The sequence below is a fragment of the Candoia aspera genome, chromosome 11 (genome assembly GCF_035149785.1).
Source record: "Candoia aspera isolate rCanAsp1 chromosome 11, rCanAsp1.hap2, whole genome shotgun sequence".
Taxonomy (NCBI): Eukaryota; Metazoa; Chordata; class Lepidosauria; order Squamata; family Boidae; genus Candoia; species Candoia aspera.
The window spans coordinates 19,946,236-19,971,508 of record NC_086163.1 but is presented as its reverse complement, the minus strand read 5'-3'; the positions used below and the strand labels follow the sequence as shown (position 1 = coordinate 19,971,508).

Sequence of the window (25,273 nt, the reverse complement as noted above, 5' to 3'; positions counted from 1 at the left end):
CTTAGTCTAAGGGATCCAGATTTTCTTTTTCCCCCGTTGGGGAGGCCATGATAGCAAGAGGCAGGGCTGCTGATAGTGCCTGGTGGAAGGCTGAACTAGCAGCGTGGTTGGTGGTGGTGGTGTTGAAATTAGAACTGGAGCCAAACAGGCAAAACAAGGAAGTACCTTCTTTTGTTTCGCTCGTTTATAAAACTTTACTTATTCACACAAAGGGGCTAGACTTACAAGGACTAAAACCTGCCCTCTTTTATGACCATGGCTGTCACCCAGATTCAGTTAAGGTCCTTATCCAATTCTGTGAAGCAGAGCACTAGTTGTTAACGTAAGCTCTTTCAACAGGACTAGGATTCATAAGGAAAATTGTGAAGGAAAATGTCCACCTCTTCTGTGCCCCCCCCCCCGAAAATAGTACTGTACTGATTTTAAAACCTCACCAGATGCAGGGAAGCAATTTTACTCTATATTTATCTATGCTGAAACCCGTTGCCCCAATTCTGGGAGTTGCTCAGTGGTGAGCAAGGCACTTTCCGTTGTCCCACGCTATAGCAAACCAGCTCCCTCTGGCCTTCTGGGCTGTTTCAACTCCCTTTTTACACCCACTGCAATCAGCAGGGAGCAACGCCGCCTTCTTTTGGAGCAGAGCAGATTGTGTCAGGCAAGAGAGATACTGTACCTGTAGCGCTTACTCTTTCCAGGAAATAATATTGTGGGCTGCAAAAAATTACTTAGGAGGGTTGCACGTAGCCCACAGACTGCAAGTTTGAGACCCCTGGCCTAAAATGTTCAATTATAACCGAGCCCACACAGGTATCTTAATCTGGAGTAAATTTTAGCTCATAAATCCTAATGGACTGACAGTGGAAGACCTAGGTATGGAATAATAAGGTGACCACAGACATCAACACTGGTTATTCTTAAGCAGTAAACAAGTTTTCAAGACTACAGTGTTAAATACTGCCTTCATTTATCCCTTTCCTTCGTATACAGAAGAGGCACTGGAAAAAATGAAGATCAATTTTACTTCTCCAAGTTACTTTCCACTCTCAGACAAGAGAATAGGATTACTGTTTTTTTGCAACAATTCCATCATCAGAAGTGAATGGTAAACCACCTAGCCAAGAAATCCGTACATCAGTATGGTGTGTGTTGGTAGAGGTTTCAGAAACCAGCAGCAGGTCTGCCTGTCCCTGCATTTGATTTATGTCCAGCTGATCATTTCATAGAGCTAACAGCTAAAATCGCTGTTCAAATGTCAACATTTAGATCTGTAAGAGATTTTAAAAGCAGACCAGATCTGCTGTAAATGCAATCCAGGACATAAAGCTCTACACAATACTGGCAGTACTGAATGTGATCTTATTTGTCTTCAAGGTGACCATCCAACTGCCTGTACACCATTTGTCCCCCAATTTGATCTTTTATGGAAAAAAATGGAACAGCAAACTTTAGCTAGCGTGTATAGGAAACACAACATGAAAGCCTGCAGTCCCAGGGGTGGAGCACGTTGGCTAAGAAATGCTCCTGTCAGGCCTAGTGAACCACTGCCATCACAAGCAGACAGAGTAAGGCTAGATCAAGCAGTGGCCTGCTCAGTAATAACAGATTTTGATGTTCTACATCATCCTGGGCATCCATTTATAGCAGTTACACATTGTGATGGGTCAGACAACTGCACCAATATCCAGGAAGGGCCAATCTTTTTCTCATTTTGAGAAGGACCAGTGGGAAGACACAAACAACTGCTATGATAAAACTGAGAAACAGGGAAGGCTAAGAGTCATTATCTTAAATATTCATACATGACAGTTCAGCATTACTTCTACGCACTTCCAGAATAAATACAGATCAAGCAATTTAACACAGCTTTCATCTTAGGGTTTGCTATTTAAAATATATATATTTCTCAAAAGTGCCATTGCCAAGGTAGCAAAACTCTAATTTGCATTTCAAAAAGTTTTAGAGCTAGTGAAGTGCTACCTGCTGATAGGAGCTTACTTGAAACATTGCACAGCTAAAATACATTGAAAGAGTAGTATATATACATAATGTCCCCATATTACCTGAAGGGCATAGAAGAAAAGGAAAGTTAAGGAAAGGAAAGAGAGGGCTTAATTCCTCCCCCCACACCCCCATTTCAATTTCTGGTCTGTCTCCAGTGAGCTTTAACTACTGCCTGACAAGCATGCTGGAATCTTCACTCCTAATTTAAAAGGAGGTTCACAGCAGATCCAAACTGGGTCAAATAATTAGTCACAGCACTGATTCCATCATTGCTGACTGCCTCATTTCCAAATGTGTTTTTAAAATGCTGCAGATTCTAAACATGACACCATAGGATATCAAATAGCCCAAAAAAAGTTAATGGGCTAATGTAAAAATACTAGTCTTCCAGTTCCTACTCAGCTAAAATCAATCCCTTCTACCCAATAAATTAAAACCGATGTAAATTGCATCCGTCAACGCTTCTCGGGATATATCGAGACAAGACTGGCGTGGCCTGCTGCTGCAGCATGATGGAGGAAATAACTTCTTCTCAACCAGTTCAGATTCTCTTTTAGCAGAAGTTGTCAATGGTATCAACCAAAGACTCTTCTTTGGATGTCAGGAGTACCACCACACTCTTGGAGAAGATTAAAAAAATACTTCATTTCTCCCCCGAAAGTGCCTTAAAGATGTGAAAGTCACAGTTTCTATCACTGCTGGTCAAATATTAAGATAGCCCAAGAGCAGTAAAAAAAATCTTGGTTAGTCTCTGAAATCAGTGAGAACCCCTGTCATTTGCCACATCTTGCAACCTTCTCAGGAGGGCCGTGTGGTTTTCTGGGCACATGCGCTTGGCTGGTGATTCCGCCCCCTCCTCCAAGATTATGCCCCTCTTCTTTGTTGAGGTCTCACCAGTTCTAATCATGCTGTTAATCTCCTGAAGTCTCTGAAACACACAACAAGCAAGACAACTGAACATGTCATTTTTTCCCCCTCTTCTGAAAATCCAGCTGTAAAAATTAATCTCTTTATCACCCATTTAAACCACTGACACTGAACTTCGGTTCTTGTAATTCCCCTAAGCCACATGGCTGAAGTTGCTTCAGTTCCCTACCCCATAAATTAGTATTTCAAGATTACATCTCAAATCCCCCATCCCCACAGTTCAAACAATGCTTTTTTATCTAAATAATTGGATTCTTTTATTTTAGAGATGCTCCGGCCAACATTCATTCTGACAAATAAAGCTTTGGGGAAAATATTAAATACTTGAATAATATTATTGAAAAATAAAAAGTTACAGAACAAGTTCGTATTTTCATCTTCCAAATATTTTCTCTCTCAGTGTGATGTAAATAATGAAATTCATTGGCAATCTGGTGAGGCATGAATATTTATAAAGAAAAGCATATACAGCTTGCTTAATCATGTAGCTACTGATTCATTAAAAGGGCATAACATTTCAAAATACTTAATGGCTAATGGCACCATTTGAAGATCAAGCTCTTACCTTTGATGGACTGCTGCTGAAATAGTAGAATATTTTCTCACGCCGAGAGAGTGCACCCTCACTTTTGTGAGGGGAAATGTATATTGGGTGGTTTTGAGACAGCTGTATTCTGCGTGGAGAGCCACTTCTCACAAACGGGTATGGAGACAAGGGAGGAACTTCAGTCTGATGCAGAAAAGCAATGAAATGAATGTACAGTTAACAAGCAAGCAGAGAAAGGAGGGTGTAATGCATTGGGCTAATTACAGTCACCACAACACATCCTTTTGCTTTTTGCACTAAGGGGCCTGACTAATTCAGGGATTCTGTAGAACTGTGAAACATTTTCAGAAGAGAGTCTCCACTTTCAAACTTTAGCCTACCGGATACAGGAATTCCTTGTGTCCAATACAAGGTGGTTCCATTTTGTTGTAAGGCAGAGGACTTGGCTTTGTCTTTTAAGATTTATCTGCAATAGACTCAGACTTAAAACAGTCCTCTCCTGGTTACTTCCAGCTTCTGCCCAGATCACAAGTCCATATCCATGCACACACCCAAAAAACGATTATGTTTTTAAAAAAGCAATATTGTGATGGCAGGACAACCTGAGTAACACCAGGGGTTAATCAGGCAGGGAGTAGCTTAGCTGTTCCCGAGATGGAAGGAAAAAAGGTTATTTACTCCGTTGGCTGAGGAGTACTTCAGGGCAAAGTCTTTAATCCGGTCTGTGTAGACATTATTGTAAAACTGAATCAGATCTCCGCGCTCCTCTTCCTCAGTATCACTGTTGGCTCCGGTCAGCCGCGTTGGAGTTGGGGGAGCACTGCTGGGCTGTGGGACCGGAAGGGTGCTGCTTGACCGCATCACTGGGCTGGAATCTCTGCTTGCTGCAAAGACACATTAAAATGCCCTGGGTAAGACATTTTAATGAAACTAACTGACTGTTCCAACCTTTCTTTTTATCTATACAGGTAGTCCTCCACTTACGACCACAACTGAGACCGGAATTTCCAGCATAGGTTGTTGTGGTTGTAAGTGGAAACCAGCAAAAAAGGTTGCAAATCGCAATCACGTAACTGCAGGACGTTGGAACCGGTCGCACAGTCAGAACCAGAAATATTGGAACAAGGGTAACTGTTTCGCATTTGGCCTCTGTACACCACCACACTGAACATGAAAGGAAACACACCCAGATGGGAGTGAAGTCAGGACTTCCAGCTGTCATTCAAGGGGTTTGACAAAGTGGGGCACTAACCATTCAGGTAGTACAGCCAGTGGCACACACACACACAGTTGGTGGCTCATAAGTAATGGAACGAATGGTTGACAAACAGCTGCATGGCCAGGTGTGGCCTGTTTCCTGGGTACCCCATGACCAATCAAGCAGATAAAAGGCCTGGAGGTGGTTCTATTTGCATTTGGTAGCTGTTCACTGGAACTCTCAACATGAGGGCCAAAGACATATCCATGCAAGTGAAGGAGGCCATCGTTAGGCTGAGAAAACAAAATAAACTCATCAGAGAGATAGCAAAAGCTTTGGGAGTGGCCATTACAACAGTTTGGAACATCCTGAAAAAGAAGGAATTAACTGGCAAGCTCAGCAACAGCAAAAGGCCTGGAAGACCACAGAAGACAACTAAAGTGGATGACCGCAAAATTCTGCTCATGGTGAAGAGCAACACTTTCACAACATCTAGCCAGAGACAGCTTTATGAATGTAAATACAGAGGCTGTATGCAAACCACTGGTAACGCTCAAGAACAGAAAGGCCAAATTAGACTTTGCCAGCAAACACCTAAAAAAACCTGCCCAGTTCTGGAATAAGATTCCAGAAACCAAGATTAACTTGCACCAGAATGATGGGAAGAGAAAAGTATGGAGAAGGAAAGGAACAGCTCATGATCCAAAGCATACCACATCATCTGTCAAATATGGTGGAGGCAGTGTTATGGCATGGGCATGTATGGCTGCCAATGGAACTGGGTGACTGGTGTCTACTGATGACCTGACTGCTGATGAAAGCAGCAGAATGAATTCTGAAGGGTATAGGGCTATACTTCCTGCTCAGATTCAGCCACATGCTGCCAAACTGATAGAACGCTGCTTCATATTGCAGATGGATAATGACCCAAAACATACAGCAAAAGCTACCCAAGAGTTTCTCAAGGCAAAGTGGGGTGTTCCTCAATGGCAAAGTCGGTCACCTGCTCTCAACCCAACAGAGCATGCTTTTCACTTACTGAAAACAAGACTGAAGGCAGAAAGACCCACAAACAAGCAGCAGCTGAAGGCAGCTGCAGTAAAAGCCTGGCAAAGCATCTCGAGGGAGGAAACTCAACGTTTGGTCATGTCCATGGGTTCCAGACTTCAGGCAGTCATTGACTGCAAAGGACTTTCATCCAGGTATTAAAGGCAATCCTTATGTTTGTAATGATGTTGGTTTGTTCCATTACTCATGAGCCACCAACAATGGGTGTGTGTGTGTGCCACTGGCTGTACTTCCTGAATGGTTAGTGCCCCACTTTTGTCGAACCCCTTGAATGACAGCTGAAAGTCCTGACTTTGCTCCCATCAGGGTGTGTTTCCTTTCAACTTCCATGTGGCGGTATACAGAGGCCAAATGCCAAAACAGTTATCCTTGTTCCAATATTTCTGGTCCTGACTGTAAATGCGAGCTAGTTGCCAAGCGCCCAAATTGCAATCACGTGACCTCAGGAGTGGTACAACAGTTGTCAGTGCAATACAGGTCATAAAGCGTTTTTTCCAAGGCTGTCATAACTTTGAACCATTGTTAAACAAACAATAATAAGTTGAGGACTACCTGTATTCTTCTTTCTTAAAAATATCCTTATCTTCTTTCTGCTAAGTCTTCATCAGCAACGTACACAGGCAAGCTAGGCTCTTCTTGCATGTGGCTTTTGTTAGAACGCAAAGACGCTTTTAGTTCCTGAACGCTCAGTCATATTTTCCAAACATACTTTTGCCCTAACACAGGAACTTGAAGTGTTTTGACCAAGCACTGAAGCTACACTGATGACATCTTTGACTACAGAACTATGTTACACATTTATCCACTGATGGGACTCAAATGAGTAACTGCCAGAAAAGTGCGCAGAAGGCTTCATCTAAGTTGTGTTTTGCAATGTTTTCCATGTAATCATGCATTTTTTAAAAAAAAATAAGATTAGTAAGTTTTTAAAAGACAAGGAGAATGAAGGATCTCATGTCAAAAAAGTAAACATACATAGTCACCTTAATGTCACCACATGCATGTTATGATTAAAAAGGCCTTTCATTGTTTTTTTAAAATTAGCGTTATTGGTCACTTACTTCTATCCTTATTTTTCTCCCCTGGGGAATTCTGTTGATTGTTTGTGTCACTGGTGCCAGAATGCCTTCGTCTTCTGCCTTTAATCAATACACTACGGTACACCTTAAAAAACGCAAAATTATTTCAGAAAAAAAAGGCCTTGCCTCATATAAATAAGCTTTCAATGTGAGGACTATTCTTGTGTTGCTTTTTAAAGGCAACTCCAAGCACGGCCAGATATATGGGACCACTGTGAGCATAAGCTGCACCAATCTGAGATGCGAAGGGAGGCATTATTAGTGAGCAATGCCTGCATTTCTGTATGCATTTTATTATGGTTTTATGGGAGGCCCTTTTTCATGGGGTAGGACTGAATATATCTGACCTCATTTAATAAAATTCTGTGCTAATCTTGAACACTCCACCAATATCTGGATTTTTCCCCTCCAAGCTAAAATACTGGAACTGAAACAGCTGATTGAAGAAAAATATCAATAAAGCAACTGAATGCAGCATAAACACTGGCTTCAAAGAAAATGTTCTTACATGGCTTTTAGCCTGTGGCTGCATTCGATAGCAGCGCATGATGTTCTGAAATGATGTGTCTTCCTTTGTAACCTAGAACACAAGGTACTGATTAGCTGGCAAATAAGACCACTTTAATTAGCACTAGATATTTTTATCTTCCGAGTTATTTTTTATATGTACATATAAGGAATCTTACCTTTGCTATTACATAAACAGCACACATTAACAGCTGATCTAAATGTCGGTCCATCATGAGCTCTGAGCACTGTACCAGTGAAAACTCAAAACAGGTCCAGATTTTCTTCCTCAGCTCATCTGAGATATCCAGTCTGATACAGAGATCCCGCAGACGAACACTTGCTAAATAGAATACCTATTGAAGCCAGAAAACACTGTCAGAGCTAGCAGACAACTATTTATCCATAGAATGAAGTTTCTCAAATCTGAATGAAAAGGCAAATTTTGAAAGTGCTTCACAGGAGTTCAGCATTCAGGGAGAGACAGGGAGATTTGTTTGCCCAGCAAAACCTGCAATACAGTGACGTATCCTTTTCCAGGCTAGATGTACCTTTCTAAAGAAAAGAGAGAGAGAGCCAGTCTTCCGGGATCTGCTGCCACCACTACTGATTTGCTGTTTTTGCCGTCGTTCTCCAGGATGGGCAATCTGCTGGAACTGGCCTTGTAACTGAAGGGTTGTGCCAGCTATCTGTTGAGAACTCAGTGTCCCAGCGAGGGTCTGAGCACTGAGAGGTGGAATGGAACTGGGCAGGGATTGAGCCTGCCCACCAACATTGACCTGGACTGGAATGAATGTTATGCCACCATTTTCATTGGCAATGCCTGTCAAAGGAAGTGGGGAAAAATTAGTCATGTTGCAAAGGAGCAGATTAGTTGATTGGTGGTTTTTTCCCCTTTGGACAGGAAAAATCCAAAAATTATTTTAAGCTGGAAGACTACATGTTATGGCGGGCCTTCCTTATCTTAACCATCAGCTGTGAAGTCCAATGTACCATGGTTTAAGGAAGCATGATTTCTCACCCGTGCATTTATCCCCCTCACCTTGTACTGGTATGGTAACTGTCTGCCCATTATTTGCAGTAACCGTTGCGGTTGCCACCGTCACTAAAGTCTGCCCAGGCACTGGAGTGACAGGAATGGTTTCGGAGGAGACGTTCTGCACAGGGACTGTACTGATCACAGGCTGCTGAGAGACTCTGACAGGAGTTCGCGTGGCCTCAGCTGGGGTGTCATTATCCACAAACAACCTTCTTCTGGTAGGGTTGCTGGTTGGAGAGCTGTAACGTTCATAAAGGGTGGCTGGAGAAAATGAAATGCCTGCAAGTATTACAAAGGGGAGGTGGGGAGGGAGAAAATCACATGTAAGATATAATATAACCATGGCCTGTGAAAAGAAATTAAGGACAAACGAAGGACTTATTTACACGGAAGGTATCAGTATAAATCACTGAGCCCCACCAGCAGGGGGCTCTTCAGACACGCTGGCCTCGGGAGGCAGATCAGAGCAGATGTGTGACAGTTTGTGATTTTAAAGCACTTAGACATCATCATCTGCACACAAGCTGACAAGGGTGGGCCCTATGGCTCTGCTAGATTATTTTGCTACTGGATAGGAAGATAAGGAAAGGAAGAATACATGGGTGTGTCACAGTAGGAAAATAGTGAATGGGTACTTTCTTGAGACTTACTGCCACTTTCAAACTTAGCTCAGAATCCACGAACTCAAAAGGACAGGCTGTTTTTCATTAATAATGTATATGTTCTCAAAACCTGACATTTTAAATAGATGTTTGAAATGTTTTTACACTTTGGAATTCAACCTTCGGAGTTTGCCATTTCTGCTCAACCTTTTACCTTCTGTAAACGTGGAAAGGCTTACCCTTTCCCTGGGTTCCAGCTTCAGCACGAACTTCATTTAATCTCCTTGGAGTTAAAGGGGAACCAGCCACGCTGTTCCCATTTGATCTTTCAAAATACTGAGGTGGCATTACCTAAAAACAGAAAGTATTTCATCACTGTAATACAGGTATTTAGATACTGCTGCCTAACCATTCCAAATGTTCCAAGTCTTTCAGTGTGCATTAACTCTCGAGATTATCAAAATTTCTACTAAAAATCTTTGCAAAAGTTACAAAGAAGTAAAAGAAAAAAAAAAGGGGGGGGGGAGGAGAGGGGGAGAGGGAGAGGGAGAGAGAAGCCTTATTTTTTACCTCTTCACAGGTAGGAACTTTATTCTCATTTTCTTTTATTTTGTCCCAGAGTGGAGATTCCATTTTCCATGCCAGACTCTCTAAAATCTGTTCTTCAATGTGATTGAGATGCTTCACCACCTCTCTGCAAAGGCCATCTTCTGCTCTAATCAGGATCTCTATAACCTGCAATATGCCATTTAGGAATATACCACTCTGCAGTTGTTTCCATTGTCTGTGCATTTAATAGCAATTACATTAATTTGTAGCGCACTCAACTCAAAAGGATTTACCTTATAAAAGTGGAAGGCAGGAACATCAAAGACTTCAGCGATGAATGGGAAACTGTCAGCTGCCTTGTAAGAGTAAGTAATTATTTCAAGGCAGCAGGCCATGAGAGACTTGTGAAAGACATCATGCTCCAGGATTGCCTAGAATAAAAACAGCAGTTCAGTAAAAAAAAAAAAAATCAGGTATTTCTTGCCCACTAACACTGACTTGTACCTAAATGGCCAACAGATAAAGTCTTTTTAAAATGCACATTTAATGCTATCTGTCTACTGAGAAACATATACAAAGTGGACTAAAGTAGAAGGGGTCATTGAAAAGGCTTAGAAAGACATCCTGATGGCATGGGTGGGTCTCCTAAACCTTTTGACGACAGATAAGGCCCAGATGACTTACTCTAGGTATATGGACAACACCCTATGTACACTGTGCACATGCCCTTCCCAGTCCACTTCAGTTACAGAAAGGAACAGATCTGTGTGTACTAATAGAGTTCTTTTTGGACAGTGGAGCCATCAGAAAATGTGTCTGCCTGAAGTACAGCTTCTCATTCCTGTCATCTGCGTATGACGTATTTGGCTTTTTCAGTACTTCTTGTAATAGAAAGGCAGCCAGTGTCTCCTGGACTATGCTGGGACAACTGACTGACAAAAAAAAATAGGTATAGTCAGATGTTTTATTAATCTAGCTAATTGTTCTCTCTTACAAGATACCATGATAGATTAGGCAGTGTGCATCTTGATGTCAGGACTGCAGTAGGCCTTAGCAAATTATGTGAATACGTCTACTCCATTGGTGGGGAGTGAACACCTGTAACCGAAATAACTTAATTTCATGTCTAAAACAATGTGCTTTAACTGGAGTTCAGTACTGGCTTTATTCATAAAAAGCATAGCCAGGATTCGTTTTAATTATGGTTGGTTAAATCACAGCAGCACTCTTCACAGTATGACCGTATAAAATTATCATGCTAGATGACTTTCCTGTGGAAAGCAGTGATTAAACTCAAGGCTGAATGTCTTTCGTCAGCATGGTAAGTATCGGACCCTGGCCTGTTTTGCATTTTAACTCAGTGTTCTGTGTTGCATTTTCCTATCTATTCCATCAGCGTTTCTAACGGAACATTTATGTCAATTACTGGGCTGTACTTACAGATAAGTCAGCATCTTCTAGTCTTTTCTTTTCTTGTTTTACGACAGATTCTAAAACCTTATAATAAAGGACCTCGGCAAGACGGAAGTGTTTCCCAACAAGCTCTAAAGTAATTGTGTAATACAAAATAAGAATGTTTATCCATAATAAAAATGTGAAAACCTTCAGGGTTTATTAACTGCCAATAAAATAATCATTAAGCACAAACACTTATGCCCCTCCCCACCCCCTGAACTGGTTTCTTGATTTTAAACATGAATCATTTTAAGTTCTCTTGAAATAAACATAAAATTAAGGACTAGCTTGAAGAAAAATAGAATTTCCTATTCTACACTATACTTTATATACAGTACATAAAGAAAGAAATAGTAATTCTTACACTGTGCTTAGATGTAAGAATATACCAAATAAAAATATTAATCTAAATACTTATTTAGTTTAATACTAAATACTAAAGTTTTTTGGGAATACGAAACACAATAAAAGTGCTTTTAGAGATAGCATATCACATTCTTACCTTTGGAGAAACTCCCAGATTCTCCACAAAACGGTGCCCTTTGCGAGTAAATTTCATACATTTCTTTCACTCTATTGGCAATTGACAGAGAAGGATCCCTTGAACACGCCCTGTCAATGAATAAGTGAGTAAGATAGATCTGTCATTTTTAAAAGAAAATGTCTGTTTGTATATGTAATTTTATACAGGAGGCTTTTAAAAAGAATGCTATTATTTTATCTAAGCATTTATCACAAAAAGAAATTGAAACATGTGCTTAGTTTTGCAAGTTTATTTCATATTATGATGCGCTGTTCACAAATTGATTAGTTATACCACACTGAGCATCAGCTAAAGAAGGCATCTCTTCTTTAGCTGATGCTCAGTGTGGTATAACTAATCAATTTCTTTTAAAAATGGCAAATCTAGCTTTTGTGGTTTAAAAAAAGCATATAATCAAATGGAGTATGTAAGGAATTCTTAAAAGAGTGCCACTTCACCAGCTAAATTATGCCTGTGAAATTTCAGCCATTTGCTCAAATTTGAATTAGGCATCATATAACCATCAATTTGAGAGCTACATGTAGGTGATTCTACTGACCTGAGAATTTGCTCCAGGTTCTCACTAGGGGCATTCTTCAGGCCTGCCAACATTGTGTGAAGCCGTGTCAAGCAGTGTGTTGCTATAGAAATGGGGCTCAGGTAAGCATCACTATCCTTTATGTATTTCCGGCCAGTAAGAGGTGTAGATATTCTGAAAGATTTTTTCTAATCAGAAGATACAAAGATGAAAGACATTTCAAGAAAGTTACTGTACTTTCAACTAAAACTTGGATTTAGAAAATCACCTTAATCACCTCCAACAAGGCTTATCCCTGGTTATTCCTTCTTTGGACTGAAATCTGCCTCTTCTTCTAACCCATACTTGGAGTCTCCCTACTAAGATATTTATACAGAACAATGCCCCTATAAAATGCACAAGAAAAAGAACAAGTACAGGGTCAGAGATAAACTGTTGGCATTTTCTGATTATCTATGGGAGATGGGGCACTGTGACTGCTTTAAAGAAACACAGCAATTCATTCAGTAAACAAGGGCTCTTAATCAGGATGCTACCATGAGCGAGACTGAGAAATACTCCAGGTGAGATATATGGCAAGCCAATTAAACTTTAAACCTTAAAAAGCATACTATAAACGTTAAATGAAATAACAGATTGTTTGTCAACAGATAAATGTCCCTCTTGGAATAAGTGAGCTTTTTCATTCTGTCCCCTTGGAACTTTTTCATTCTTTAGCCTTATTCAAACTCCAGAACAGACTGTGTATATTTATTTATTTATTATTCACATTTCTATCAGGTGTATATACTCACTCGTTCAAAATGCTCCTGCAGATTGTATTTCATTTGCACCCTTTCAGCTGTTTCCATCTCTGAAGCCGTGCTTAAACATCTTCGCAGGGTTCCTATTTCCTCATCTGCATCTTCTCCAAGAAATATCCTCTCATCTAGATTTCCAACCGACAATATGTATTCCTCGTAGGCTTTGTTGATAGCTTTACTAGAGTGAAGAATGGAAGAAAGGCAAGTGCTGATTAAAATATACGTTTTTGCAAACAATTGCCAGAAGCTTTTATAAGCCGCAGCCCCTGAACAACTACATCCACTTATTCAGTGAATAAGCCTTCATAAGAGTGTTAATAAGGTCCTCAAAATAGTAAAAAAAAAGTAGCTTAAGCTTAAGCTAAAACTAAAATATTATATTGTATTCTAAACTTTTCACCCAACGTTGTGAACCTGTCAAAATGATCTACAAGGATTTATTTATGGTTAAGAATTCCCCAGAGATTCTCTCTTGCAGATTCCCTATGCTCACTTATTTATTCAAAACACTGCTGGGCAATCGTCAGAACCCATTTCAACGTGCTTGTTAATTTGTGTGTGTGCGCGCATGCGCACACACGCCTTTGAGTCAGTGTTGACTCCTGGAGACTGCCTGGACAAGTCCCTGCAGTTTTCTTGGCAAGATTTTGGAAGTGGTTTGCCATTGCCTCCTTCCTAGGGCTGAGAGAGAGTGACTGGCCCAAGGTCACCCAGCTGGCTTTGTGACTAAGGCAGGACTAGAACTCATGGTCTCCCGGTTTCTAGCCTGGTGCCTTAATCACTACACCAAACTGTCTCTCCTTGTTAAATTTAGAGAGATCTAATTTTATTCTAGCTCCCCTAAAATTACACCCATGCAAAGCAGGGTAGGTTGAGTTGACTGGACATGTTATCTACCATTTAAGTTTTATGTTGAGTTTCTGACAAGATCAGTTCAGCCTTATTAAAAAAACTATCCAGATCACCCAGAAAAATTTCACATAAACTATTTATTGGTAGTCAGAGTCCCTAAAGTGACAAAATCAACCACAAAATTTTGCTGTTCCACAATTAACATCCACTGAAAAGCTAAATCCTTGTTAGGGCCTGGATAAACTATAGCAGAAAGCCTAAGTCTTAGTCATTACTCTTTTAAATTTATTTCTTTCTGATATAAGTCAGAGCAAGGTAATTAGATTTTGGAGCTTGCAGTGCAGATTCAAAAGGGGAAAGGAGAATACAGAATTCAATCTAGTTATTTCCTCAAGGATGAAAATAATGTTTCTGTTAAAATGCAAAGTTTATGTTAGGCTTTCCCATTCTAGTAACTCCAAATACAGTGAACTTCAGATACCATCACACCACTGCCAGCATACCCATTGACAAAATGTTGGATTATGAGGATTTCATTAAAAGCCTGAAATGTATACTCCACTAAACATACTACTTCTGTTTGCTCCTGGCATCTACACTGATATTGGGCTAAGTTATGAAACCCAACCTGAATGTCAAGAGACTGTGAGATATAGAAGTTATAGAAGAGTGGATCCTTTGTACCCAGGAAATCCAGAAATTATCAGTGCCATTGTTTTACAGTACTCACAGGCTTTCTGCAAAGTTTCCAGGATCCAAAAAACCTGTCAGGTTCTCCTCTTTTCCCTTTAGAATCTAGAAGAAAAGGAACCCAAATTAACTACCAATAATGGAGCTGTAGCGGTTCTGAATAGTTAGAATTATTATCCGTTACATACCTTTTTCTCAAAAAGTTTTTTCACATATGGCTTCCAGAAATGTTCTTTTATGCCCTTGGCTTCCAAAACCAAACCGTCATGCAAGGAGCACAGTTTTTCAATGATACAAGGAGCTTCAGACAAGAGCTTAAAATCCTTACTATGAAAATCTTCAGGCAGCCCTTTGTAATGGTTAAGTGGAAAGGGGATGAGAGAAAGAAAAATAAAAACATTTTTCTACCCTCCTAAATATACAGAAAAAAAAAGAAAACCCAACCCACACACCACCAATTTCCTGTTGTATGTAAGAGCTGTTGTTCTTTTAAAACTATGAAACAGTAATCCTGCTCTTCATTTTATATCAAGTCAGTTTTGTTTTCTCTTAATTAAATCTGAATATGAATAGTAAGTTTTCCCTTATGGCATACTGTGATTTTCAGCGGTAGACTTAAAGAATAACTAGATATCACAATAAAGCAAATGGGTGAACCCTTTATCACCATATTTATGCAGTATTTTGATAACCACATTTCAGATATAACTTAATTAAAAAACTATTCAATATTGTATTTGGAAAGCAGCACAATAAAAAGATATTAAACTTACCCTTAAAACATGGATTCAGAATCTCCTTACGATTAGGGCACTGCAAAGAATTCCCATAGACTAGATCAAGGACGCATAGTAAGAGATGGTATGAATTTACCAGATCATCGCTGATCATAGGGAAATTGCCTGTGAGAGTCAATAGGGAAATGGATTATAGAATTCAGCGGAAACTGATTTTTTTTACCTAAATCAATAAATATGCAAAACAAAGAAGCACATCTTTTAACAACAGCCAGTATAAAAGTATCAAATTATGAAATAAAATGCTAATTTATGTTTATGTTGGTATTTTGGAAAATGATGGATGCGGTGAAAAATAATAAAGTGATAACCATTTCAAAATATTTAAGCATGGAAATCCAGTTTTTAACAACCTACTAAAACAGCTTTGATAGTAAAGAAAAAAGTACATCCAGTCGTTGTTTTTTTAAAGCAGAGAATGGGGATCAAACATAAGTCCAAAAGCTTTTCACTCAACAATTTGGAAATAATATAGGAGAAAGTGAGAGTCCAGTCACTATTCATGCAAACAGACACTGTAAGACGTCATATTCTCAAAAGAGCTTTTCCTTCTTAATAATCAGACAGGTTCCTAATGAGATAGGCAGGTCCTTTGTTAACTAAGTTCCAAGCTATTCAGTTTTAAAAACTAAAATCAAATATATAAATGCATTCTGAAATATTTCTATTTAGTTTAATAGCATGTTGAAACATTGTTTCATATTAATATTTTAGAAATCTACTGTATTTATGTTTAAACTAGGGTTTCTAATGCTCCTTAGCAAAGGATCAGTATAAGATAATGTTTCAAGGGATACTTTGGGTAGGAGAGACAAAATTATGCCTGCCATTTTGAGCTGCCAGAGAAAAAGCAAGACATAGCTGCAATAAGGAAATAGGTACGACCAACAGTATTTCTTTACAACTACTCCAAAGGTTAACACGACAAATGAAATCTTGAGACCAAATGTCCACATAATCAACAGTATAAACCAATTCTTCAGTTTGCCATTTGTTTCAGAACTGTTGTAAAATATATATTAAAATGCTAGGATGAAGATTATGATGAAATGCACAAATATTCTGTTATGTACTGACCTTGATATATAACTGATAAGAGAGCAGTAATACGGTAAATTTGAAGTCATATTCCGTAACAACTGTTTTCTTAAATCAAAAGTTAAACACGAGCAAGTAATATTTCCAAGCTTCAAATGAAGGGTCTTTCACTTCATAAATGAGTCCATTTCCGTTCAAAATAAATAGCCAAACTAAATATCACAGCTATTTAATCATGGTTTCAAATACTTTGTATTCTAAATACGGACAAGCTAGAGATAATGATATTTATCATTTAAAAGGGGAAAACAAGAATACAAAATTAGTAGTCTTGCTACTAATAATCAGTTCACAGGATCTTAGCATTTGTCCTACCATGTACCTTCATGGGGAAAGCAGTCTGAATCGGAAGCAGGGAATGCATCTGCAGATTTGCTATGCAGAAAAAGAACCTGGGATGCCATTCTTTATGCTAGAAAGCCTATCACTCAAACAAGCCCAAACTTGCCCTTTAAAGGGTGGTTGCTATGATCAAGGCAGCAAGAAACCACTTCTCCCAACTAAAAGAAACAGAAACAAATCAAGCCTGTGTGTACCGTATTTTGAGTTCCTGTGGTCACAAGTAGCATAAGCCACTTTTCTCCTTTTAAGGCATTGCATATTTGTGGGGTGGGTCTGTCCCATTATTTATTTATTAATCAAATTTTTATCACCGCCCATCTCCCCCACAAAGGAGGGACTCTGGGCAGTTTACAGTAAAAACAGCGTTAAAATGCAAGACAATTATAAATACAATAAATACAATCAGAATAAAAATGTGATAAAATCTGGATGGCTGAAGGTTCTCTGTCTATTATATTCTCTATGATATTAACAGCAAAAAGTCAATTCTGTGCTCCTCACTGACAGAAACATCTACTGTAAGGTTTTTGTGTGCCTTCGGTCAGTGTCGACTCCTGGCGATGGTCTTAATACTGTTCAGCAGATGGGATTTCTTTCTTCATTGAAAGATTCTTTCTGACCTTTTTTAAGAAAATGCCACTTCCTCCAAGGCTAATCCACACAAGTCTATCAATTTACTCTCAGTGAACCTGTTTTATATGTACACACACACACACACGTGTATGTGTATATGTGTACACACACACATACATACAACTGGAACACTGTACTTTACTGGCAGGAACCTTAACAAAACCCTATTTAACTGTTTCTTTAAACATGTTTAGATAAAAGGATTGAATTGTAGAGCGAGCTTATTTTGCTTAAAACCTCTAAGAAACTGCTTTCCAGCATATTGTGACATGTGCTGGAAAGCAGTTTCCTAGAGGTTTTAAGCAAAAAAAGCTCTCTTCTAATACTTATCACTGTAAACTTAGGGGAAAAGTCCATAGAATACTTATTTTGTATATTATTCGTTGAGTCACTTTCTGTGGTATGGGCGGCCATATAACTTTGATAATTAAATGAAATTTGTCAGAATAACAATTTGCAACTGGTGTAAACCTATTCTATAAAATTATAGAAGTATTTTATACTGAGGAAGTTCTCTGCCCATTTAACCCTAACATGATCTTTTATTAATGTATCAAATCTATGTATCCATCCTAATCCAAAAGATATCCTATACCAATCTTTCTAAAAGCAAGCAAGAAAAAGAAGAATACCGGGTTGGTTGTCACCCATCATCAGGGCAAACGCATTACTGTTCTTATACTCTAATCAAGAAAAAAACAAATCCTTACCTTTTGCATAAACAAAGAGGACCCAGCAAAACTGAAAAACTTCAGAGACCGTGCAAGGTTGTCTCCTTTTTAGAAATGTAGCCATGAAAAAGAAACAAATGTATTATGTTTCAGTTATCTAATAATATGTTTCACAATGTTCTCCCCAGAGGATGCTCAGATACATTCAGGCTGGACCACGTAAGTGGCACATATGGGTATTTCCTCTTTATGCTAAGAGCCTGGCTAAAAAAAGAAAATGAACTATATATGGAGATATTATAGCTCTATTTGTTAAATAAAGCTATGATAATAGACTATAAATGAGCATATAATCATCTTATCAGTTACAAGCCTAGTAATAGGATAATAGCAGCACAGATTAACTCAGTAAGGACATTTCATAAGTATTGTATGGAAAAGTCCATAGAATACTTATTTTGTATATTATCTGTTGAGTCACTTTCTGTGAGATGGGCGACATTTCCTAAGAAAATAGTTATAAAAGAGACACAAACTATGAATTGCTTGTTGTTGTTTATTCGTTTAGTCACTTCCGACTCTTCGTGACTTCATGGACCAGCCCACACCAGAGCTTCCTGTCGGTCGTCAATACCCCCAGCTCCCCCAGGGATGAATCCATCACCTCTAGAATATCATCCATCCACCTTGCCCTTGGTCGGCCCCTCTTCCTTTTGCCCTCCAACCTCCCTAGCATCAGCATCTTCTCCAGGGTGTCCTGTCTTCTCATTATGTGGCCAAAGTATTTCAGTTTTGCCTTTAATATCATTCCCTCAAGTGAGCAGTCTGGCTTTATTTCCTGGAGGATGGACTGGTTTGATCTTCTTGCAGTCCAAGGCACTCTCAGAATTTTCCTCCAACACCACAGTTCAAAAGCATCGATCTTCCTTCGCTCAGCCTTCCTTATGGTCCAGCTCTCAGCCATATGTTACTACGGGCAACACCATTGCTTTAACTATGCGGACCTTTGTCGTCAGTGTGATGTCTCTGCTCTTAACTATTTTATCGAGATTGGTCATTGGTCTTCTCCCAAGGATTAAGCATCTTCTGATTTCCTGACTGCAGTCAGCATCTGCAGCAATCTTCGCACCCAGAAATACAAAGTCTTTCACTACCTCTACATTTTCTCCCTCTATTTGCCAGTTATCAATCAAGCTGGTTGCCATAATCTTGGTTTTGAGGTTTAGCTGCAAGCCAGCTTTTGCACTTTCTTCTTTCACCTTCATCATAAGGCTCTTCAGTTCCTCTTCGCTTTCAGCCATCAAAGTGGTATCATCTGCATATCTGAGATTGTTAATGTTTCTTCCAGCAATTTTAACTCCAGCCTTGGATTCCTCAAGCCCAGCATGTCGCATGATGTGTTCTGCGTACAAGTTGAATTGGTAGGGTGAGAGTATATAGCCCTGCCGCACTCCTTTCCCAATCTTAAACCAGTCCGTTGTTCCGTGGTCTGTTCTTACTGTTGCTACTTGGTCATTATACAGATTCCTCAGGAGGCAGACAAGATGACTTGGTATCCCCATACCACTAAGAACTTGCCACAATTTGTTATGGTCCACACAGTCAAAGGCTTTAGAATAGTCAATAATAGATGTTTTTCTGAAACTCCCTGGCTTTTTCCATTATCCAGTGGATATTGGCAATTTGGTCCCTAGTTCCTCTGCCTTTTCTAAACCCAGCTTGCACATCTGGCAATTCTCGCTCCATGAATTGCTGAAGTCTACCTTGCAGGATCTTGAGCATTACCTTACTGCCGTGTCAAATGAGTCCCACTGTTCGATAGTTTGAACATTCTTTAGTGTTTCCTTTTTTTGGTATGGGGATATAAGTTGATTTTTTCCAATCTGATGGCCATTCTTGTGTTTTCCAAATTTGCTGGTATATAGCATGCATTATCATATCGCAAGACTTTGAACAGTTCAGCTGGGATGCCGTCGTCTCCTGCTGCCTTGTTATTAGCAATGCTTCTTAAGGCCCATTCAACCTCACTCTTCAGGATGTCTGGCTCTAGCTCACTGACCACACCATCAAAGCTATCCCCGATATTGTTATCCTTCCTATACAGGTCTTCTGTATATTCTTGCCACCTTTTCTTGATCTTCTTCTGTTAGGTCCTTGCCATCTTTGTTTTTGATCATACCCATTTTGGCCCATTTTGGCCTGGAATTTACCGCCGATGTTTCTAATTTTCTGGAAGAGGTCTCTTGTCCTTCCTATTCCATTGTCTTCTTCCACTTCTGCGCATTGCTTGTTTAAAAATAATTCCTTATCTCTTCTGGCTAACCTCTGGAATTTTGCATTTAATTGGGCATATCTCCCCCTATCACTGTTGCTTTTTGCTTTCCTTCTTTCTTGGGCTACTTCTAGTGTCTCAGCAGACAACCATTTTGCCTTCTTGGTTTTCTCTTTCTTTGGGATGTATTTTGTTGCCGCCTCCTGAACAATGTTGCGAACTTCTGTCCAGAGTTCTTCCGGGACCCTATCTACTAAGTCCAGTCCCTTAAATCGATTCTTCACCTCCACTGCATATTCCTTAGGAATATTAGTGAGCTCATATCTAGCTGATCTGTGGGTCTTCCCTAATCTCTTTAGTCTGATCCTAAATTGTGCAAGAAGAAGTTCGTGATCGGAACTACAGTCAGCTCCAGGTCTTGTTTTTACCGACTGTATAGATGTCCGCCACCTTTGGCTGCAAAGGATGTAGTCAATCTGATTTCGGTGTTCTCCATCTGGTGAAGTCTATGTATAAAGTCATCTCTTAGGTTGTTGGAAGAGAGTGTTTGTTATGCAGAGTGAATTGTCTTGGCAAAATTCTATCAGCCTATGTCCTGCTTCGTTTTGTTCTCCCAGGCCATACTTACTTGTAATTCCAGGTGTCATCTGACTGCCCACCTTAGCATTCCAGTCTCCTGTGATGAAAATAACGTCTCTTTTAGGCGTGTTGTCCAGTAGGTGCTGCAGATCCTCATAGAACTGCTCTGCTTCAGCTTCTTCAGCATCTGTGGTTGGGCCGTATATTTGGATCACTGTGATGTTAGATGGCTTGCCCTGAATTCGAATTGAGATCATTCTATCGTTTTTTGGATTGTATCCGAGCACTGCTTTAGCCACTTTACTATTAATTATGAAGGCTACTCCATTTCTTCTGTGGTCCTCTTGTCCACAGTAGTAGATCTGGTGGTCATTTGATGTGAAGTGGCCCATTCCAGTCCATTTCAGTTCGCTGATGCCCAAAATGTCTATCTTTAATCTTGACATCTCACCAATAACCACATCCAATTTGCCCTGGCTCATAGATCTTACATTTCAGGTTCCAATGGTGTGTTGATCCTTAGAACATCGGATTTGCTGTTCACCACCAGCACCGTCGGCCGCTAGCCGTCCTTTCGGCTTTGAGCTAGCTGCGTCATCACATCTGGGGCTAGTTGAACTCATCCTCTGTTCCTCCCCAGTAGCATTTTGACCATCTTCTGACCTGGGGGTCTCATCTTCCGCTGGTATACTGACATATCTCTGGTTGTACTGATCCATTTAGTTTTCACGGCAAGAATACTGGGGTGGGCTGCCATTACCTTCCCCAGGGATCGCATTTAGTCTGGCCTCTCTGTCATGACCTTCCCGTCTTGGGTGGCCCTTCACGGTTTAGCTCATGGCATCATTGAGGTGCTCAAGCTCCAGCACCACGACAAGGTAACGATCCTTTGCTGAAGTATGAGTTGCTAATATAGTACAAACACCCCAAATCATTTTGAAAGAACCTGTTTGATGTTGGATAGAGCTGCAACAAGGCTTAAAGCTGTAACTTTTAGAATATGTCAAGAAAACACAGGGTTACTTTGGGTACCTCTCATCAGCCTCACAGAGTAAATAAAGGCTAGGTTAAGAACCCACTCACACTTGAAGAACAAGAAATGAAATCTTCTCAGGAAGAGAGACCAAATTGGGAACAGCAAATGCAGTGAAAATTAAAAAGGGTAGAGTTTGGGAACATTTTGTTAATTTTATGGAGAAAATTTAAAGAGCTGACTGACTACTGCTGTTTCGTTTATAAGAACTGAACAATATGATTACCCTCATGTAGAACATTTACTTAGCTTTGTTATACATTATTCATGCTGTAATTCCTATTGTTTGAAACTGCAAATAAATTGACCATGCTACATTGAAGTTGCTTTCACACTGAAATTACTTGGAGTAAATTAGGATGAGGGATCTTTATTAGCATTTGGATGCTGCTTAACAATTCCTGTTGGTTTACAGTTTCAGAGACCAGAGAGAGAACGCTTTTTGCTATTTCCTGCTGAAGGGGAGTCAATACTGGGGAGTCAATATTTGCATCTAATTTTGCACATTAGTGGAACCAGGTTTATTGGTTGTAAGTGAACCCAATTTGTCGCTAACTTTGCTAAGTATACTGCAATGGATATATTACAATGTTTTCATATGGCTGCATCCTGATGAAGCATACAATGAGTCCTACTGAGTGTTTTGTACATCTAGACTTTGGGAAGTAGAGGAAGATTATTTAAAGGAAACTACTGCTTTTTTGAGTTTATTTTTAAATGTTGCTAGTATTTAGGTATTGCACTGTTGCTTGAGATCCTGGAAAAATCCTGTACCATTGTTTCCCTGTACCTTTGGTGATAAACTGAAGTTACCAATCAAAATGTTAGCAATCTTAGGTTAACAACCTGAACACATACCTTTGCTTTCTTCCTCTCTGCTGTCGTGGTTGGTCATCTTGAGGGTACTTGAAAATGTCCTGAAAAATGGGTTCATACTTCTTAAAAATTACAGCAGAAACTGTAAAGTTTCTTTCTAATCTTGTGGTACGTTCTCTGAACTGGGAGGGTAGATCTGCCATATCTTCCCATTTCTTCATCTTGTTAAAAAACTCTATCAAACTGAAGACATTTGCAATATCAGAAATATAAACTTAAGAAACGTTTAGATTCCAAAATATTTTGTTGAAAACTGATTCTAATTTATGTATCTTAGCATGTCTATTACTTCTGGTAAACATGAGTAAGACTGCACGGTTAAGGTGCTTTCTAACTATCAGAAAGTATGTGTTAAGGTATGACAAGGTTTCACTAGTAACTATAGCAATTTATACATTAAAATCAAAATATAATGCTGTGCATTTGAAGCAGGAGACTTTCTGAAACTTGACAATCTCAGTACTCCATAAAATTTTAGAAGAGAAGTTACCTTTGTCCCGAACAGCGTAATATTCTTATTAAAGATACATAGTTTCCTTCAACAGTTCCTCGGCTAACTGTTGGGACAGCTTTTCTGCAAGCCACGTATAACGAACATGCTAGCCAATGCAGGTCATTTCCCTGTTAATTTAAAACAGTAAAATAAGTTGACCCATCTCCGAAGTCATACAACTGCCAAGAAGTTTGTTCCTGACCGGGAATTATCTATGCCACGTGACAAACATCTTTTAAAATTTTGCTCCTAAATTTCTGACCAGGTGCATCTTTCTGCAAACTACACTTAAAATTGCAGTATTTTAAACACATAATTGCAGACTGTGCTTCAACAACTAGGTGCATGAATACTGTAATACTGCTATGCAACTCCACCTACATTATTAGGTGAGCCCTAAACCCTCAGGCTAAAATCCTTCACTCTCAGCTCCTCATTCCTTACATGTTGTTTCTTTTATACGTCCTTCCTCCTTTCAACACTGGAGGCCCCCTATTTCTTTCATGCATTTACTGTTGTCTCTATGCTGGTTTTCTGTTGTCTGTCAGATGTACTGGGGGTATGATTCACTAAGGGGCACATTTACTTATTTCAATTTATATGGTATGATTAAGAACTATTCATTGAGAGAAGGTATGGTGATGAAAGGACATCAAGTGATACGGCTCAATTTGCACAACATTAACCCACTATGGGGGGGGGGGTGCGTGGAATACACCAATTCACCAATGAACAGAACAGTCTGGCTTCACACCAAACCCAATCCAAAATAAAGGTTAAAATTAGCCAAACTTGGACACCAGGTAGACCCAGCCATGGAGGGCTAATGCTCCCACCAACTGCTCCCTTCCAACTTCCTTTTGGATCAGGCTTCCTTCCAGGTCCTCCCTCCTTTTTGCAAAGTGCAACCCCCCCACCAACAGGATAAGATCAGGCTCAAATTATCCTACTTGGACATATTATACAAAGACCTAGCAGCTCTCTGGAGAAGGCTCTAACGCTGGGACAGGTGGAAGGAGAAGATGAGGAGGACAACCAGCAGTGAGGTGGCTGGACTCAGGGTGGAGATGGGGCAGCTCTGGAAGAGCTGAAAGACCCGATTAGAGATAGATCATCATGGATAGTATCTCTGTGGTCGCTAGGAGTCGACAGCGACTTGATGGCACATTATCCACCCATCCACCCATCCATCCATAGGAGGCTCTTTGTTCTGGTGCGGGGGGTGGGCGTGTTTGGTTTTGTTTTTATCCCGTTTTCATTGCTTGTTGGGAATCCGTGTACGAGACGGGCGGCCCTGTATTATTATTATATTTTCATTCCGCCTTTTACATCTGTCTGCCACTCAAGGCCGCGAACATCCCTGAAGCTCCCCGCTGTTCCACCCACCAGCAGAACCCACTGGGCTGGGCTGGGCTGGGCGAGGAGGTCTGCGGAGAAGGGCAACCCGGCTCAGAGGGCACCGAGGCCGCCCCGGTTCTCTTCTGTTAGAGAATGCCTGGTCCGAGCCCACACCAGCTTTCTTGCCGAAGGGAGGCCTCGAACTCACCGCCGCCTTTCTAGCCCAGCCCCTTCCCCGCGACCCCCGAGCGGCCCCCCTCTACGCTCTGTCCGTCGCTAAACACGCGAGCGGGGATCGCTCAGCCGCGCAGGAGCAGGAGGGGCGGCGGGCGTCCCCGAGAGGGGAGGGCGCCGCGAGGCTTTGCTGCCCCCTGGCGGCGGCCGGCCGCGCGCAGCCCCGCCCCGGCCCCGCCCCCGGCCCCACCTCCAAGGTGTAGTTCCTCCTCATGCTCTGGTAGCTGAGCCAGGCCTCGGCTCGGGCGCGCTCGTCCATGTTCAGGCTGCTGCACAGCTCCTCGTAGCGCTGCCGGGTGGCTCGCTCCGCCTCCGCCGCAGCTTCCTCTTCCGCCTCCTCCTCTTCCTCGGCCTTTTCTACCTCACCGTCGCGGGCGGGGGCGGCGGGGGCCGGCGCCTCGGCGTCCGCCGCGGCAGAGGCCGCGGCGCCCCCTCCGGCCGCGGCCTCGCCACTCTCCTCGCCACCCAGCATCGCCTCTGAGGGGGGAAAGAAGGCGGGCGGGCAGGCGGATGGAGGGGAAGGGGCCGC

At 40.8% G+C, this 25,273-nt stretch overlaps 1 protein-coding gene across 2 annotated transcripts; it reads right to left on the bottom strand.

The window, feature by feature from the left end:
- Window positions 1-1,765: 1,765 nt before the first annotated feature.
- Window positions 1,766-25,273, bottom strand: RBL2 (RB transcriptional corepressor like 2). 2 transcript variants are annotated; one of them, XM_063312658.1, is made up of 22 exons: window positions 24,935-25,273; window positions 23,170-23,300; window positions 22,662-22,862; window positions 17,959-18,023; window positions 15,152-15,280; window positions 14,567-14,727; window positions 14,419-14,483; window positions 12,828-13,014; window positions 12,055-12,221; window positions 11,475-11,584; window positions 10,958-11,061; window positions 9,811-9,948; window positions 9,539-9,703; window positions 9,208-9,319; window positions 8,370-8,627; window positions 7,879-8,150; window positions 7,507-7,683; window positions 7,329-7,400; window positions 6,803-6,905; window positions 4,154-4,359; window positions 3,494-3,658; window positions 1,766-2,929 (listed from the first exon to the last, which is right to left on the bottom strand). In XM_063312658.1, the coding sequence occupies exons 1-22, from the start codon at window positions 25,214-25,216 to the stop codon at window positions 2,759-2,761; spliced, it is 3,441 nt and encodes a 1,146-aa protein (XP_063168728.1). In that variant the 5' UTR covers window positions 25,217-25,273; the 3' UTR covers window positions 1,766-2,758. The 2 variants fall into 2 exon arrangements, with proteins under 2 accessions (XP_063168728.1, XP_063168727.1); XM_063312657.1 differs by having other exon boundaries at window positions 8,370-8,645; window positions 24,935-25,271.